The following is a 17,967-nucleotide window of genomic DNA, read 5'->3' on the forward strand; positions in this document are numbered from 1 at the left end:
AATCTGTCATCCTCCCTTTGGGCAAAAGTGCCGTCATCAGTAATGTTGAAGAGCATGTAACAAGTCAAAGAGAAATGACATCCCCTAGAGTATGTGGTCCATTGCAAAGCTGAACCATTTTTTTCAGATCCCAAATCTTGAGGATTTACGGGAAACCATCATGAACATTTCCGCATTTAAACAGAGAGGAGAGGGCCAAGAGGAAGGGGACATGTGTATACCTATGGCTCATTCATGTTGATGTATGACAGAAACCAGCATGATACTGTGAAGCAATTATCTTTCAATTAAAAGCAAATTTTAAAAAATAAGCAGAAAGGAGACAAACAACCTGCCTGAGTCATCAGTGGGTTTGGACATGGTTATTGCTCTCTGTCACTCTAAACAAACTCCAGGGTGTCGCGGGAACCTGAGAGGATGCCCAAGAAACAGAGCAAGCAGAAAGGGGTCTGGTGCCGGCCCCAGTTCTCCCACTTGTGGGATGAAGCCCATGGCTTCCCCTCCTAGTCTGTTTCTCGTCTCTAGAAACAGGAAGCCTGAACCAACTCAGTGTCCTCTGCTTTGTGTTCTGTGGAGTCTTTGGGTCTACAGAGTGTCCTCAAAAGCATCATGGGACACACCGAGGCCAGCTGGGTGCAGAGGCTGGAAAGGGAGGCAGAATGAAAAGACACGACTAAACACCCTGCTCCCCAAGCCCCAGAGAGCTCACACTCAATTCTTTATATTTGGCTTCCTTCAAAGAAAGTATTTTATATACAAAGGGAGCCACTGAAGACTAAGAGTTCAAGGTCCCTTCTGACGCTGATGTTCTCTGGTGACGCTGTAGTCCTTTTACCCTCCGTATCAGAGCTCCTCCTTCAGTGGAGCCAAATGCAGCGACTCTCCTTTCCAGGAGAGGAGAAGGAGGGGCAAGCTGGCACAACCCTCCTACCTGTTTGTGAACCTTGGTGAGCTGCTCCAGATTATTCTCCAGGAAGGAAATTTTCTGCTTCTGGGCAGCACTGCCTCCTCCATCGTCACTGTCCAGCTCTACACTCTGCATCAACACAAGGGGTCAGCAGAATCAGCCTCCAAACTGCCCAGCCGCAGCCCCAGCATCATGCGGAAGAGCCATTCTAAATATCTTTGGGGAGAAATCCCCAATCCTACTAAAGGTTTATTCTGAAAATGAAAATAGACCTTCTAGAAGTTGAGACTCAACAGTCTTCCCAATTAATTCCCTTGATCGGTATCAAACATGCTATTTTTTAGATAGCTGACCAAAAATATTGCAATCTACTTTTGAAAGATACAGATTAGATACAGTTCTCTTTGTGAATATACCTCTCCTTTGCAGGTAGGTGAACAGACACTTTTCTTTTCAAAAGGAAGTGTGTCAAAACTCATTAAGAAGAACTAATGGGAAAACATAAGCCCAAGACCTAAATTTCATTTCAAAACATCACAAGTGAGATAATGAGTCATCAAGCTGCGGGAAAGTGTCTGTGGTCCCACTGGGCAGTCTCCATGGTCTCTGCTTGTCCCTTCAGCTTTCAATTACATGAGATTATTTAATGAATCCATCCCAGACCAGTCGAGGCATCTGTGTGCTGTGCTGGACTGACACTCGAAATTTATCAGATCTTAAGATTAACAAAAGCATTGTTCTCCCAACACTTCCATGCTGAGTGGCCACATAAGTTCGGAAATACATGTACAAACCCATCCTGGAGTCTAAAAACGGCAAAGCATGCTTATTTTGTCTGATTACAAAAGATATCATCACTCTTTCTGAGAGGTGGTGGCCACACGAGCATCTCAGACCTGTCTCCTGGGTCTAAATCCAGGGCTCTTAAACCCAGAAGGTTTGTTTAAACTCAGATTGCTGCGCCCCACCCTAGTCTTTGGTCTGGTCCCAAGCTCTAGGGCCTTCCCTGATAGCTCAGTTGGTAAAGAATCTGCCTGCAATGCAGGAGACCCTGGTTCGATTCCTGGGTCAGGAAGATCCGCTGGAGAAGGGATAGGCTACCCATTTCTGTATCCTGGCCTGGAGAATTCCATGGACTGTATAGCCCACGGGGTCACAGAGTCAGACCCGATGAGCGACCTTCACCCAGTCTCTGAGTCAGTGGATCCAGGGTGGGTCTGAGAATCTGCACACCCAGCAAGTTCTTATGTGATGCGAGTGCTGCTGGCCAGGTGACCACACTTTGAGAACCACTGGTCTAAGAGCAGATCCTCCCCAGAGAGTCTTACATCATGAAATCTGGTCCCAAGCTCTGCATCCTCCTTGGAATACTTCCTCCCCCCAGCTGAGTCTTTTCAATTCTTATCATAATCTCTCTCGTCTCTGTCTTCATCACCTCTGCTCTGGCCCCTCTTTGCTCCCCGATCCAGGTCCTCTGATCATTTCTATGTTGTTGATTGTGGTCACTACCTACCTTCCTGATCCCTGCCACTCAAGCCTTGAAATCTCCCATCATCCTCCACCCTCTTTCCTTATTTTGATTTCCAGCCCTCCAAACTCACTAGAATCATGCTGCCAAGTGCCAAGGCAAATCCATGCTCTGAACCTCATCTGGACACTCCCTCCACTGCTCAGCATCCTTTTGCTTATCTCCAGAAAATCCCTCACAGCTGCCCGAGCCTCCTCCAGCCTCTGTGGGCTCCCCATTCTCTTCCTCCTTCTCCATATTAACTGAGAAAGTCAGAGTCGTTGAATGTATCTCTTCCCCTGTCATATATCTCCTTGCTAATGTCTGGTTTCTCCACTTCTCCTCTCTGAGAAAGTATGTCCCTTCCATTTACCAAGCCATATATACTCTTCTATGCTATCAATTCTATCCTCTCAGATCTGACCCTATCAATCACCTCCTCTTTTTTTTTCCCTCAAATAATATACTTCATCTCTTTTCCCTGGCTCCTGCACACAGACCCCCATGCACACACTTAAATACACCTCTGTCCATCCTATTACCTCTGGGTATGCTCACTGCTCCTCATCCATCACTTTTTCAAAAGCCTCCTTGCTGCTTCTCCCTCCTCACTCCTAAGACCTCTGCTAACTGCTCTGGGGGTTCACCATTCGGAATTCCCCAAGATCACCACTGCGTGTGGCACAAAATGCTCAGACTCAGAAGTCACACCGACCTGGATTTCAGTCCTATCTCTGGCTCTCCCCAGCTCTGTCATCTCAGGTCAGCGGAGCCCATTCCCACAACCGTAAAACAGAACACAAAGGACCAATTACGTGGCTGCTGGGGACAGGAGGCAAGACACGTGAAGTTAAAGTGCTTCATACACTCTGGCCTGGCCCCTCACAGCCTCCTAACAGGGAAACAGCAGGGTCTAGCCCCTGGTGTTTCCAGGTTCCTGGCATCATTCACCAGGCTAAGGGCCACGCTGTCTATTGAGAGCCCTCTGGGTTTTCCCTGCGTCACTCAGAGGTTTTCACACTGCAACCAGATAAATATGTGTTCCTTTGAAATAAAGGCCAAGGAAAGGATGATAGCTTCCTTTCACTAAGAACAAAAAGTCAGATGGAAAAATGTTCCCAAGTATTTTTCCCCCCTCTGGCACATTCTTTTAATCATATTCTCTGGTATGAAGTAATTTTTAAGCATCACCAGCTAGGATTTAAGCAAGTGATAATGATTTAAGCAACTGAAAATGATTCTTTCTGGCCAGCTTTTCGTTTCTCCTCAATCCCATTCATATGAATTAGAACTCACTTTTTTAACCCGTGCAGTCAGATCCTGGACAAAGAGTTTACGGAGGTTATGTAGAGTCTGGAGTTCTCGAGACTGGAAGAGAAGATCGTTAAAACACCACTTAAGTGAGGGCACACAACTTATGACACCATTGGCACCAGACCATCAACCCCAGCTGCCTCCACAAAGCTCTGCAAGCTGTCTGTCAAGGCCATGGGACCCTCCGCTTCCTGTGACCTGCCCACCCTCGTGCTCTCCCCCTCCACCCGGCATCTTCCCAGGGCTACCCCAAGGCACAGAGCCTGGGAACTCAAACAAAGATACGGAAACTAAATTGAAGCCTGCTCGTTTGCTCTGTTTTAAATAGAACCTTTTTCCTCCCTTTTAACCACGAAAACTTGAAAGCTTTCTCATAAAAATTCCTAGTGAGTTATGTTATAACAGAATGGACTCTCTTTTCACTCTAATTTATTGGTGTACACAAAATGCCAACAAATTTTAATGGAAAGTTACCCTCAATTTCTCCCACCGGAGCTGACCAACATTTTTCATGTTCCCACACCCCTCTGGCCCTGGTCTGTAGACTTTTTTTGCCTCACATCACTGAGCTAATGGGACATTCCACCTGGTGACCCTGGGCAAAGTATCTAACCTTCCTGTGCTTTCTTATTTATAACATGAGGATAAAAACAGTAGTTGCTTTATAGTTGTTGTTATCAAGATTAAATGAGATTATTCTTATAAAACTCTTACAACAGTTTCTGGCACATAGTAAGTGTTCAGTAAATATTAGCTAGTATTACTTTATTGATGCATCATAGTTGGCAGCTATTTCTTCATTAGGCTTTTGCTGTTGCTATAACTTTCCTATAGTTAACTTCTTGGGAGCATTTTCTTCCCCCTTAATTTTGGATTATTTTCTACTAATGAACACTTAGGAATTAGATTGCTAAGACAAAGGTCTGAGTCAAACCTGGTGCCCTCTGTTAACAAAGTCAGAAAACCTAAATGTTTCCTTCCATTTAAGTCTCCATGTATTCATCACAAGACCTACAACCAGTTCCGTGAAAAATATTTTCCTATGAGGAGAGAAATACCCTCGCATTTGTATTTTTCAATTTGTTAAAATTGATCTACTCTCACACAGAACATCAAGGGATGGAACTAACAGAAGCTCACAGAAAAAAGGACAAAACAGGCTCCAAAGCCGTGGAAACAATAAGCTTCTGGGAATAAAGGTTCTATGTTAATTTTAGGTCTTATTACTGGGTCCAATTCCATAATAGTGCTGAGATAAAAAGCACCTAAAGTCAATTGCCTCCTCAGATGAGGCAAATTGCTTTCTGCAGGAGGCCCAGCGGGCCTGCTGTTGGGAACGCCGTGGACACAGTGCATGTCTGGGGCGGAGCCACCAGCTGGCAGGTGGGGGCGGTGGGGGGCACAGCTCCACGCTGTCAGCGACACAGCCACGCTGTCTGCGCCTCTGTCCCAGGGAGCTCCATCCTGGCCCTCTGCTCTGCGAGCCTCCTTCCTGCTTCAGGTAGTTGATTAATGACTGAACTATAACCACAGAAAATACTTTCCATGAAAAATACCAGCACCCCACAGGGAAATGAGAAGAGAAGACCTAGGCGCCTTGTCAAAAGGCCAGGCGATTCTTCGGGGGCAAACACCAAACAATCCAGAGACCTGAGCTTGGTGACTTTCTCTCATTCTTGTTTGGTTTTCTATAAACAGTTTAACACAGGCAGTTCAGACCTTGGAGATGGTTGATAGCCCACACGTGTATGCTTAGGCAACTCCCATTTGGCTTCCTGGGGCCATGAATTTTCCTCCATCACGTGCATTATTTCTTCCTCCACCCCAACTGCTTTCCTTCAGGTCTCTCCTAGCACAGGTGCTGCCCCTCCATGTAAAAGTCAGGGCTCAGCTTCCTGTCACAGTGAGGGTGGGACCACAGCGGTGGAGACACAAGGTTCACCAACGCAGAGGGAAGAGGGGTCTAGCCCCAGAGTCCACACGAAGTGTCCTGGTAAAGCCAGAGGGCTGCCTGGGGTCCCAGAGACGTCCCCACTGGCCGGCTGGCCTTCCCAAATGTCGCCCCTGGAGGGGGCTTTATAGACCTTGGTCCCTCGTGGCAGGTCCCACCCTGACCTTTCCCAGACACTCCAGGAGGCAGAGCAGCTTGAGCTGAGGAAGGATCAGGAAGGGTCAGCCAAAGACAGTGAGCCACCTCTGAGGAACACTGACAGCGTGGGGAGGATGCGATGGAAGGATACGTGGTAACACCCGTGTCTAGACTGGCACAGACTGCAGGGCTCCAGTGTGGGGACTGAAACGTTCGTGTGTGATGCGTGTGCATGTATGTGGACGGAGAGCGAGGGCTCGTGGGGGGCTGTATTGGTGGGTCTGTCCACGTGTGAGGGACTGAGTGTCTGAGTGTGTGTATGGTGTGGGGGGTGGGGTGGGGAATGGATGCAAGGGTAGGAATGTAGGTGTGGCAGGGAGAACCAGTGTATCTGAGGAGGCTAGTGAGGAAAATGTGTTGTTAAAAACATATTCAAGCAAATTCCCTGGTGGCCCAGTGGTTAGGACAGCACGCTTCCATTGCAGGGGCACAGGTTCGATCCTCAGTTGGGGAACTAAGATTCCACAAGCTGAGTGCGCGCGCGCGCGCACACACACACACACACACACACACACACACACACACAGAAAAAAAAGAAATGTAGTCAACAGAGCAAAGTAACATGCTCACAAGTAAGTATGAAAGAGAGAAATCTTGTGAGTCTGGGAGCGAGAGTACGTGGGGTGAGTGTGAGTGGACGTGAGGGGGGTTGTGAGAGTGAATGAGCAGAAGTGAGAGTATGCCAGTGAGAGTGTGTGGGTGGCCACGGGGGTCTGTGCATGTGTGTGTCAGCATGTGATGGGGATGTGCTGAGTGTGTAAGAGCTTGTGAGTGGATGAATCCAGGCATGAGCACGTGATAGTGGGGACCTGTGGGTGGGAGTGTATGTGAAGACATGTGAGTGAGTGAGAACAAGTAATTATGCGCAAGTGTGGGTGAGACCATGCGAGGGAGAGAGGTAAACAGTGAGTTTCTGGGTGTGAGCATGGAAGGTGTGCTAGGTGACAGACTAGAGAGAGAGAGAGTGCGTGAGTGTAAAGGAAGATACTGAAATACTGACCTCCGGCTGGTGGGAATATAGGAACATTTTAATGGTCAATATTTTTCTGAATTGTTATATACAATTTATGATTATGAATATCACTTCTCCAGGAAAACAGACATAGATAAAGCAACTTCATGGCTTCATTTCAGTTTCCCCTCCAGCCGCTCTGCCCACTGTCTTCTCCACCAGGCTCAAGAGGCCCAACTCTCTCAACAGTCATTCTACTTCTGTCCTGACTGGTTTGTGCCCTCATAGCCCCCATCCAGCCTTGAGGAGTAGCCAGCTCTCACCCAGGGGCCCACGCACAGCCTCAGGTCCAGCCCTGATCAACCACCTGCTTCCAGTGTAGGGTCACCGAATTCCTGGATTCAGGTTCGGTCCCTCAATAGTTCACATGACGTATGGATGGAACCAGTATGCTCGCCTACATCTAAACAACATGTCATGTGCAATGACTGGATGTGTTTTCACCAGATTTAGAAACTATGTCGGGATGTCTGTCTTCAAACACAGGCTGTATGGTACTCTGAAGGGCTCTTGAGAGCCCTTGGCACCAGGCAGCCATCCACAAGGGCAAATAAAACAGAAGCAGGCCAGGAGACAAGCCCAGTGAATTCAGATGCAGGACAGAGCAAAGCAACCAGGGTCTCACATGGCGAGCCCTTCTTCCAAAGGGAAGTGGACCTGCCACAAACCCTGCAGGTCTCAAGGCCGAATCTGGCCTGGCCCCCCTTCTGCCTTGACCTCTCTGTGCCTGCCTCCTACCCCGCCTCTCCTCTTGGCCACAGACAGACTGATCTCCCTGCTGTTCCCCAAATGTGGGTCGTGGGCTGACCTCAGGGCCTTGGCACAGGCTCCTCCTCCAGATATCCCCACGGCTCCTTCGTTTTCCTATTTAAGCTCCTGCTCAAATGTTACTTCCCAGTGGGGCCTCCCCCAGCCAGTATCCTGTGCCTCTTCTATAACCAACTAATGGAGACCACGATCTACTTCCTTACTGTTCACTGTCTTCCCCAAGTGAAGGACAGCTTCACAAGGCCACCCTCTTCTCTTGTGTATTGATGCAACCCAAGCACCTAAAAGAAACAGTCCTTAGCAGGTGCTCAACAAATACCCACTGATTGTTGAATGGAAGTAAGCACAATGTGCAGGAGGCGGCAAAATTCCAGACACTGAGTTGAGTTTAAATCTCATCAGGACTCCAGGGTTATACTCCTAAGGATGGCTGGATGGTTAGTCACTGTGTCAAGACCTAGGGAATAAATTCTACAGCTCTCATGCTTCCGTAAGAAGCTTTATGTTTAAAATTATACTCAAGAAAGGCATGCACAGATAAAATTTTAGAAGAAACAAATTCAAAAGATCATAAACTAATCTGGTCTTTGAGACTAAAATGAGTTGGGAAACACATCAACATACCACTGTCTCCTCCAGCCCTTTGAGGTCCTCTCTGGCTTGCTCCCTTTTATCATTGAGCAATCTATAAAACAGAAAGGAACCATGAACCACCGAAGGGGCATCAGAGATTCTCACAGACACCATGCATCTGCAGATAAATCAGCAAAACAAACCAACTCACCAGCTCAGGGTCTGTTTTTAAATTGGCCCGACCTAACCTGAATATCTTGGTACCTGAATCTCCAGTGTGGACTGGCGGAGATTTCATGGGGATGAGAGAAAACAGAGGAAATATTTAAAGCGTACTCACAAGAGCTTTTCCAGTTTCATTTCTCTCTCTTGGTCCTCTATTTTCAGCTTGTTATAATCAGAACTGAGCTTCTCCTGTTCTAGTTGCAGTTTCTGATTCAAACTGAAATGAGAGGAAACAGCAACGCATTCCACATCACCCTGAGATTCTGAGTCATGCGACTGAAGACATAATTCTGTTCCAAGCCCATTAGCTCTGTGCAATAAAGGCGACAATTCTGGAAGATTTTGAGAGATCAGAGAACAACCTCACAGCTTCCTCCCTGCCCAAGTGAAAACTAATTTCTGGGAACATCTAAGAGGCATGAAACATAAGGCTTTAAGAATGTATTTATAGCTGGCTTATGCAAGAGCTCTGGAAGGGAAAAAAAAAAAATGAGATGGGAAAGGGGCCAATATTTTAAAACAGGGAAAGAGAGCCCAGTAAGAATTCTTTTTCTGCCCCACAGATGGTGCGCATGCACTCCCGGAACCTTATCTGGCCACTCTGACCTTCCCCTCCTCTCTGGTCCGATGCTCTGAAAACATCTCCCAAGTCCAACTCCCTGGCTGACATAGGGACCATTCTGCTCTGTCAGGTCTTTGGGTGGGGGAGGAGGGGGAAGCGAGGCAGTGGTCAGAGAGAGGAAACACAAAGAAAGTCTGGGCTTGCTGCAAGAAAGAAACTCACCACCTGGATGGGAACACTGGGTCATTTTATGTACCCCAGTCCTTGCCAGGTGGTGCTGGTGGTAAAGAACCCACTTGCCAATGCAGGAGATATAAGAGGCGCAGACTTGATCCCTGGGTTGGGGAGATCTCCTGGAGGAGGGCATGGCAACCCACTCCAGTATTCTTGCCTGGAGAATACCATGGACAGAGGAGCCTGGTGGGCTACAGTCCATAGGGTTTCAAAGAGTTGGACATGACTTAGCATATGTGCTATCCTCATAAAACGTTTTGTATTCCCATGCCCGCATGACCATACTGAATAGCTTACACACTATCTGAAGGAAAACCCAAGAGGCCAGATGAAAGGCATAGGCCAAGGAAACTCCCCCCACCTGTCAACTCATTCAGAGACCCTCCATCTCTCTCACCTCCATTCCCTCCCTTCCCTTTCCTCCCAGTTGAATGATTTGTGGGTGATTCATCAGAATAACAAATAAAAGCCATGCTTAAAGGCCGAAAGCACAACCTGAGAGGCAGCATGGGGTGGCCCCAAGGGAGAAAGACGATGCTAAGTGCTTTCCTAGGTAGACTGTGCACAAAGTCTACCCATGGCATCATTTACACTTTTGCTTTTAAAATGCAAATGTGCGGTACAAGCAAAGAGATTTGGATCAGTAGTCTGGAGAATAACTTCAACTCTAGTTTGATTCCTGTTTAACAGTATGACCTTAAGGAAATCATTTAGCTTTGATTCTGTATAGAAATCTTGTTTCTTCATCTATAGAAACAGAAAGGAGGGAACCTTTAGTCTAGACTGGGGTGGGGGACATGGGGGCATGGAATGAACTGTATTTCAGCATATTTCAATATAACTGGTTTTCTTTGTTTTTCTCTTTTATTTGGGCCATGTAAACACATTGTTCTGCAAAGGGACTCACTGTGCAAAAATGTTAAGAATCCCCAGGAGAGGATCCTAAAGGTGCCTCCCAGTCTGGGGACTTGTGTTGATGATGTGGGAAGGTGAGAGGAGTGGGGAGGGGTCGTTACTGAGCAGGGGGGCTGTTCAGCAGCAGCTGCAACAGAATGGCCTTGAGAAGGTGTCACTGGAGCCCAGCTGCAATGATGTCCTCGAGCGCAGACAGACACCCAACAGCATGGGTCCCTAAGAGTCCACGTGTGTGACCTGGTGGCTCCAGGTTGTAGAGACACAGGTATGTGTTGGGCGAGGAGGCAGCAGGAGCTGACGGTCTCCTCTGGAGCATTTATTAACCCAGCAGAAGCCCCGAGTCAGGACCAACTCAGCTTTTTTCACACCCTCAACAGGAACTCATCCCCACCTACAGGGGCACGTGTCTGTCCATGTGAGTCATCAATGTGTCCTGCTCTGCAGGGCACCAAGGCAGGGCAGCTGGGCCAACCTGCCACCTGCCCACCAGAGCCCTCAGAGGTTGGACTCCAGATGGGGAACAGACCTCAGAAGCATCACAACCCAGCTCCCTGTGACACCAGGGCGGAGCCCAGCGCCCACAGGGCAGGAAAAGCAGAGACCTGGGCTAGATGCCACATCCCTCCAGACTGGCACAGGGCCTGTGCCTGCCTCCATGCCCTGCGAGTCCCCCGGGGCAACTCACTCCCGAATCTCATCGATGATTCTCTGCTTCTCCTCGATTTCATCCCGGAGTCTGGACAGCTGCTTCTGATGGGCTTCCCGGTGGCTCTCCATCTGCTGCTCCAGCGCCTTCTGCAGCCCAGGCCAGCAGAAATGTGTCAGCCGCTGTCGGCTCTCAGCCCACGCGGTGCCAAGACCGGTCGCTACCTCCTGTCCCACCTCCCTCAGCTGCCAGATCCCCACACGAGGGCCCAGGACCTACCCTGCTTTATAGGGACAACAATATCCAAGGATCTGTTAGAAAACTGAGTGGTTCCCATGGACAAATGACCATATTTCATGAGGAAAGGGTTTGCCTCTGACCTTCCACAGCTCACCTGAGCCACACAACTTCTCTCGCCAGGTCACCCTGAGGTCACTGACCTCTTACTACCTGGTTGACCTCAGGTCATGGCACCTCTCTGAGCTGCACTTCCCCACCAGTAAAATGTCAATAATCTCCCAGCCCAGTCCACTGCATGGATTTATGATGATGCTCCAAGCAGACCTTTCCACCAAAGTGATGTGAACCCAGGAGAGGCCCAGCCAGGTGAGGCAGGGTTGTTGGCTGAACAGCATGGCATCACTTTAACTATGGGACTCACACCCAGTGGAGCTTGGGGCTTGTCTAAAACTATTCCAGGTGGCTCTAGTGGCAAAGAACCCACCTGCCAATGGTCGGAAAGATCCCCTGGAGAAGGAAATGGCAACCCACTTCAGTATCCTTGCCTGGAAAATTCCATGGGCAGAGGAGCCTGGCAGGCTATAGTCCATGGGGTCACAAAGAGTTGGACATGACTGAGCAACTATGCGTGCGCACACATGCACACACACACAATCAAAAGTTCTATATTTTCTCCTGTCTCATTTTATCCACCTAAAACCCTTATTTCCCAATCTTCTTTCCCACATTTCCATTTCTGTTTAAAATGTGACCAAAATAAAGACCCCTGTGTTTGAGATGAAAATTCAAATTGGGGGTATTTCTTTAAAAGATAGGAAGGAGGTGCTTCCTTCCATTCAAAAGAGGGGTGACTGTTTCTGGTGCACTCTCTCCCTCTTGCTCATGAGCGGGAAGAGAAATGTGCTGAAGCAACGTAACTATTGTCTGCAGACATCTCAGTGGGCCTGGACACCTGCACATCCATCTCCATCTCACCTCTAAGTCCAGCCACCCTCTGAGAGCAGCTCTGCGGCCCAGCCCCAGTCCCGCCCCCCTCCTTCCTACCTCACCTCACACATCTTGGAAAGGATCTGGATTTTCCCAGATGAAGGAGATCTAGTCCCAGGGCGTGCGGGGCTCCTGGAAAGGGCTGCATACATACCTTCATTTCCTCGGCATCCTGTAACCGGGTCAGATGCTCCTTTTCCTTATCCTGGAAGCTGACTTCATGCATTTTTTCTGTTTTGAATTTTAAAGGATGATGTAAAAGATTTAACTGGCAGGATTTCCATCCAAAAGTAAAAAATTTAAAAAAAAACACACACAACAGAAAGGAATATGGTGAAACATCAGCTTATCTCATCAAGGTACCACCGTGGAATAAAGGAGCATGCCTCTGAAGGGGGACTTCTTGAATGTCACTCTCAGATACCCTCCACACCTCAGAACTTCCAGCTTGTTAAATCAAGGCTGATCTCTCCAGGGAGACTGTGGAAGTCCTCCGGGGAGAAGGGTGATTGGAGGGGACATGTGATCCGGGAGCGGTCATGCTGGACCTGACGGGGCTGCCACTCCGTGCCCTCAGAGGACTGCGCCCCCCCAGGCCTGGTGAGCCACTCCTGCCAGTGTGCATAAACATGCATCGTCACCAACAATGCTCTCTGCAAATATTAGTGGTATTTGGATTCCTGCCACTATTAGAGTTTCGGAAAGAGCTAATTTACCTCCCATGGGTATTCTCTAAGAATCTGGAGCAGGAAAATAATCTAGGGACAAGCACAAAGCAAAAAGAAACATAAAATAACTCTCTCCAGACTAAGCAGGGAGCCCACGCTGTGTGCTGGGGCATGGTGCAATGATACACCTCTGGGGAGGGGGCATCAACCCCACCCTCCTCTCGGTCAGAGGTCTCGCCGAGCCCAGTGGACCACGAGCAGCCTCAGGTGGAGGGACCAAAAGGGTTTCCAACAGTGACATTCAAGTCATTAAGTATTCTCTCCACTCTGTTTCACTTTACTCCAGTGTCAACTACAAATTGGCACTTGCCAAGGGCGTTTGCCACCTGCCTCTGCAGAGACTGAACCCTGTGCTGCTGGAGCTGTTGGCCTTCCACACGCCCTGAAGGGGGCTCAGGGTGGAGAAATGAGGCATTCTGTGCTCCAGGGATACTGGTGGAAGGGGGTTTTAGAAAGATATTCTCAGGAAGTGATTTCATGGTCCCAATCCTTGCATCTCCTCACATCTAGAAAAGCACTAAATATCTTCATGGTGAAATTGAGCTCCTCATGGCTAGCAGAAAACCTTATGTAAGATAAGTGCCTGACTGTGTGAACTCCCCCTTCACCAAAACCATATATACTGACCTTCCCACACTACCTTGTTGGAGCACTTTCTCAGAGCTGTCTGAGGTGCTGTCTCCTGGGCTACAGTCCTCATTTTGCCCCAGATAAAACTTAACTCGCAACTTTCACGTTATGCATCTTTTTTAGTGGACATCAGCTATTCTTGCTTTGATTTTGTTTCCACTCAGTGACACCACTGCAGAAGCCACTGACCAGAGGGAAAGCTTCTTTTCCATGTCAGCTTTTGGGTAGAGCATTCTATTCCCAACATCCCTTATCTCATAAAGAAAACCTTACAAGGTCATAGCGGGGGTGGGTGTTTTCTCCTTTTTTGTTAATTTACATTGCCATTTGAAGCAAAATGTATTTACTGAGCAAACAGACAATACAACAATAAATAAAAAAGGATAACATTGTCACCAATCCTGTTACCCTACTAAAACCATGTTCCCTTCAAATATTAATTTTATAGGCCTTCAAACCTAAGTATCCACTGATTTTTAAATGTCATAACCACAGTAAAGATAAAATTACATATTATGATGTTTAATCTAATGCATTGTAAACACTGTTGCTTGGTCTTCATGTATTTCATCTCCAAGATGAAAAAAACCCTATTCTTTTAAACCACATACCATAGTTCACTTAACTGTTGGACATTTAGGTGATTTCCTTTTTTTCCACTAATATAAACAATGAATTCTTGAGAATTCTGCAACGAATATTTGAGATTTGAGGAGTAAAAGGTATGAAAAGTGTTAGCATGATTAATATGTATTTTCAAAATGCTTCCCAAAGGGATTTTACCAGCTTTCTTTGCAACTCATAAGATCTGTGTGTTCCCGTTTCACCACAACACATACATCATTAATTCTGTCCTGGTTTCTACATTCCCAGTCACTTCTCTCGAATCTCTTCTATTTATTCATATTTATTGAGTGCTTCCTATGTGCTGAGCACATTCTTCCACAAACAGGTCAGGAGACTGCCTGGAAAAGGCAGAGTGTGCTCAAAGGATGCAAGATGCAGGGGAACTATGGCTGCAAGTTCAGAGTTGAAATTTAGAGCAACAGAACAGCAGGGAAAGGCTGGAGGTCTGGGGCTGGACGTAAGGTAGAACTTGATTTTGGAATCCTCCCTTGGGATGCAGCACAGTGGCCAGCCTCAAACATGGTCCGGTTTCGCCCCTCGGTCAATGAACGGAGCCATTTCTTAATTAGGATGAAGGACAGTGACAAGGAAGCTGGAGACGCACAGAACCAGAGGAGCATCTGGCAGGCTGAATGGACGGGCCTCGGTGACAGAGTGGAGGCAGGAGGTGAAGAAGAGAGAGGATTCTGACTTGGGCAGCAGGGTGGACTGAGGGGAAATGCAAACAGAAGCCAATACGGGGTGGGGGCAGTCTTCTAGATAGTTCTCTACCCCCTACCCCACTCCCAATTATGCCACTGTTTTCAGCAGACATACAAATGGTTTAATTGGGCAAAATTAAACAGCAAGAGTCCAGCCAACTACAGTGTGTCTGATTCAGGCCAACCGCTGGACACCTGCAAAGTGGTCGATTGCTCACCTTGGGCTCGGAGCTTGGCCAGCTCTTCACTGAGCGAGTCCTGGGACTCTTCAAGCTGTCTCCTCTTCTGCTCCATGTTCTGCATGTAGTCCGTCAGGGATTTGATCTTGGCTTCGTGCTTTAAACAAGCAAACAGAAAGGGGGCTGTGAATGACTAGCAAGTGATTATCCTGGCTTGCCCAGGACTGTCCAACAGGAAAACGCAACAGAAGAGGAGTTCTTGACTCCTCTGTTTGAGTCCCAACAGCCAAGTGCCTATTCTGCCCTTGGCTTGGGATCTGGGATCACAGGCTAAGACAGTCTTCTTTCTCCCATGTGCTTCTCTGCCTCATTCCCCTGCTCATGGCTTTCCTTACCATGTCCTTCCTTACCATCTATTAAACTGAAATACCAAAGCCCAAGCTGGTTTTCCTCTTTGTAAAAAACAGAGTCTGCTGGAAAGAAAGGGGCTGGAAGAGTGTCAAGGCTGTGGGCTTCATTCTTTGAACCTGCACCTTCGGATTTCTTCTTTGGAACTCAAGTATTATGTCTTTACACTTTCTGCCTTTCAAGCACAACAATTCCTATTTCAGAGACCTGGTTTCCATTTTTCTCTCCCTAGGAAGCTCTCCCCAACACCCTGCCAGACATGGGCCTGGCTGGATCCTTCTTACTTGGGCCCCAACATTTTCTTATAGCACCTAAGTTCTATTTGATTCATCTATTTTTTTCTACTTGTTAGCTCCATGAAAGTATAGAATTAATCAATAATAATGGAGTGAAGGAATAAATGAATGAATGAGAGCTTGTGACTGAACAGGAACAGCAGTCACCTCGAGGCAGATGGAAATATGCAGACACCTCCTCCCCCATATCTGCACGGATCATATTTAGGCAGGAGGACCCTGGAGATGGAGCTCTAATGTAATGAAATAACCTCTGGGAAATGGGACTTTGTTGGAGCAGATATTTTATAAGCACAGCTTTTGGTGACAAGGATGAGTATAAACAAAGGAGATAATAGCATTTTAGCTGGAAATATTTTGTCAGGTTCCTTAGATCATGTCAGAAAATAAAGAAACAAGGTTCTTCTTACTTTTGAACCCCAGGCAACAATGACTAAATCTTTGGTTTTGTGTAAACTGTGGCAGAGTACAAAACAGCACCTAAGGGAAAACTGCATTTGTTGCTAATGCAGAAAGCACTGTCTAACCAACACAGTTATTCTTTAACCCCAAACCATCCTAATATTCTTGACTCCAATCTCATACACCCTGAGTGTGTGTCACTCTTAAGATCTGGGCAACTGGGGCCCCAGTCCTGGGCCTGACACTTCAGGGCACCCCACTTGGGCAGTCCTCTGGCTGTACCCCAGTCTACCGAGCAAAGTTCTATGCCAAAGGAGCATGCCCACTCGGAACCCACATCCTCTTCTAGATCACAGTGAGTCTGGAAAACTAGAAACTCCTTACTCTAATGACCCTAAGGTCACCCCCAGGAGCAGCAGTGCAGCTTCCATCATCCATTTACATAGATTACAGCTGACACAGTTGCACAGCCCCATCAGCTCACAGAACGTGCGGAAGGGGCCTGGCTTGGACGTGAAGGCTGATGTGTCCAGATGGAAGGAAAGACAGTGGGCTTTGGGCCGCAGGGCCTCTGTCTGTGCATTTGCGTTGGCCTTCAAATCTTAGGGACAGAGTGCTTCAGAAGCACATGCTCTCAGAGTAACAGGTGACCTGGAAATTAGACTTGAAGTGTACTATGCCCTAATGTTTATTGTTCTTCTTCTCAATTTTCATAAATTATAAAAATGTCAAAGAGTCCAGCAAACCCAGAAAAGTAGTATAAATTTCACCCATAAACCACTCTATCAACTATTTCACCCCTATATTCCTAGTCTTATCTAAACAAATGCATATTTTACCAAGTTGCAAGGTATAGCATAGATCTGTCACTCGACATTTCCATTTTTATTTAACTTGATATAATTATACTTTCCAAATGACTAGGCTGCATACATTTTTGGTAAGAGCTGCATAATATTCTCCCATGTAACTTTATGTTATTAGTCTCTCAATAAATAGTTGACTATTTTATTTTATTAAAATAAAAGTAATACTGCAATCCACATCATCCATATAAGTGCTAATATTTTAAATCAGGGAATGATACTATATGAAATGAAAAATTTTCACTTTCATTACCAATGAAAAATGCTATAAGTGAAATTACTGGCCAAAGTATACTTATGCTTTTGATTCCCAGGGTGCTTTCCAAAGGGACTGACTAAATTATACTTTTTTCAACAATGTATATAAATTTCACTATTACATACCAGCACTGACTAATCTCTTAAACACTTCTTTGCTTACTATGTTATTTATCAAATGGAAACTTTATGCTTTAATTTGCATCTCTTAAATGATTACAGTAGGAGAGGAGGCTGGAGATGGTTGTATGATGACACATTCCTCTGTTTAAAAGCATACAGGATGAAGTATGCTTTCGTCTGCTTCTCAGCACTGTCAGATGTGCCATTACACGCTGGTATCTGCTCTCCCCAAACGACTTTAGCTATTTCAATGCCTGGACTGAGGCAGTGAGCAGCACACACTGGACCACTCACAGAAGCCTCAAACCCAAACACCAGCCTCAGGTGCAGTGGCAGACCAGAAACAAGGCTGCTGTCTTCTGAAACCACCATGCTAAAATGAAAATTCTTTCTAATGGACAGAAGAGTTACCTTATCACTAGGGCTCGAAAATCCCTGCAAGGCTTTGAGTTTCCACACAAAGGTTTGAGTGCCAGCTCTGCCTTTCACTGGCTATCTGAGTCTGGACAGTATATTTAATCTTTCAAGTCTCATTCTCCTTATCTAAAAAGCAAGGACAATCATAACACCTGCCTATCAGAATTTTTCTAAAGATCAAGTGAGAGGTTGCATGCAAAGTGCTTAACACAGTATACAGGGCACTGTAAGCACTCAGTAAAACGTTTCCTGCTACTGCCATACTGGTGGTGGCGGCAGTTTCTATTGTCCCA

The 17,967-nt window shown here is 46.8% G+C and overlaps 1 protein-coding gene across 1 annotated transcript in view; it reads right to left on the reverse strand.

The window, feature by feature from the left end:
• KIF5C (kinesin family member 5C) overlaps positions 1-17,967 on the reverse strand; it is a 164,277-nt gene that overhangs the window by 20,540 nt on the left and 125,770 nt on the right. The window contains exons 17-23 of the mRNA XM_012137979.4: positions 14,944-15,061; positions 12,194-12,270; positions 10,852-10,961; positions 8,571-8,672; positions 8,282-8,342; positions 3,711-3,782; positions 932-1,036 (exon numbers count right to left, since the gene is read on the reverse strand). Of these exons, the coding sequence (XP_011993369.2) occupies positions 932-1,036; positions 3,711-3,782; positions 8,282-8,342; positions 8,571-8,672; positions 10,852-10,961; positions 12,194-12,270; positions 14,944-15,061 (645 nt within the window). The remainder of the gene's footprint in view (positions 1-931; positions 1,037-3,710; positions 3,783-8,281; positions 8,343-8,570; positions 8,673-10,851; positions 10,962-12,193; positions 12,271-14,943; positions 15,062-17,967) is intronic.

Source organism: Ovis aries, chromosome 2 (assembly GCF_016772045.2).
Source record: "Ovis aries strain OAR_USU_Benz2616 breed Rambouillet chromosome 2, ARS-UI_Ramb_v3.0, whole genome shotgun sequence".
NCBI lineage: Eukaryota > Metazoa > Chordata > Mammalia > Artiodactyla > Bovidae > Ovis > Ovis aries.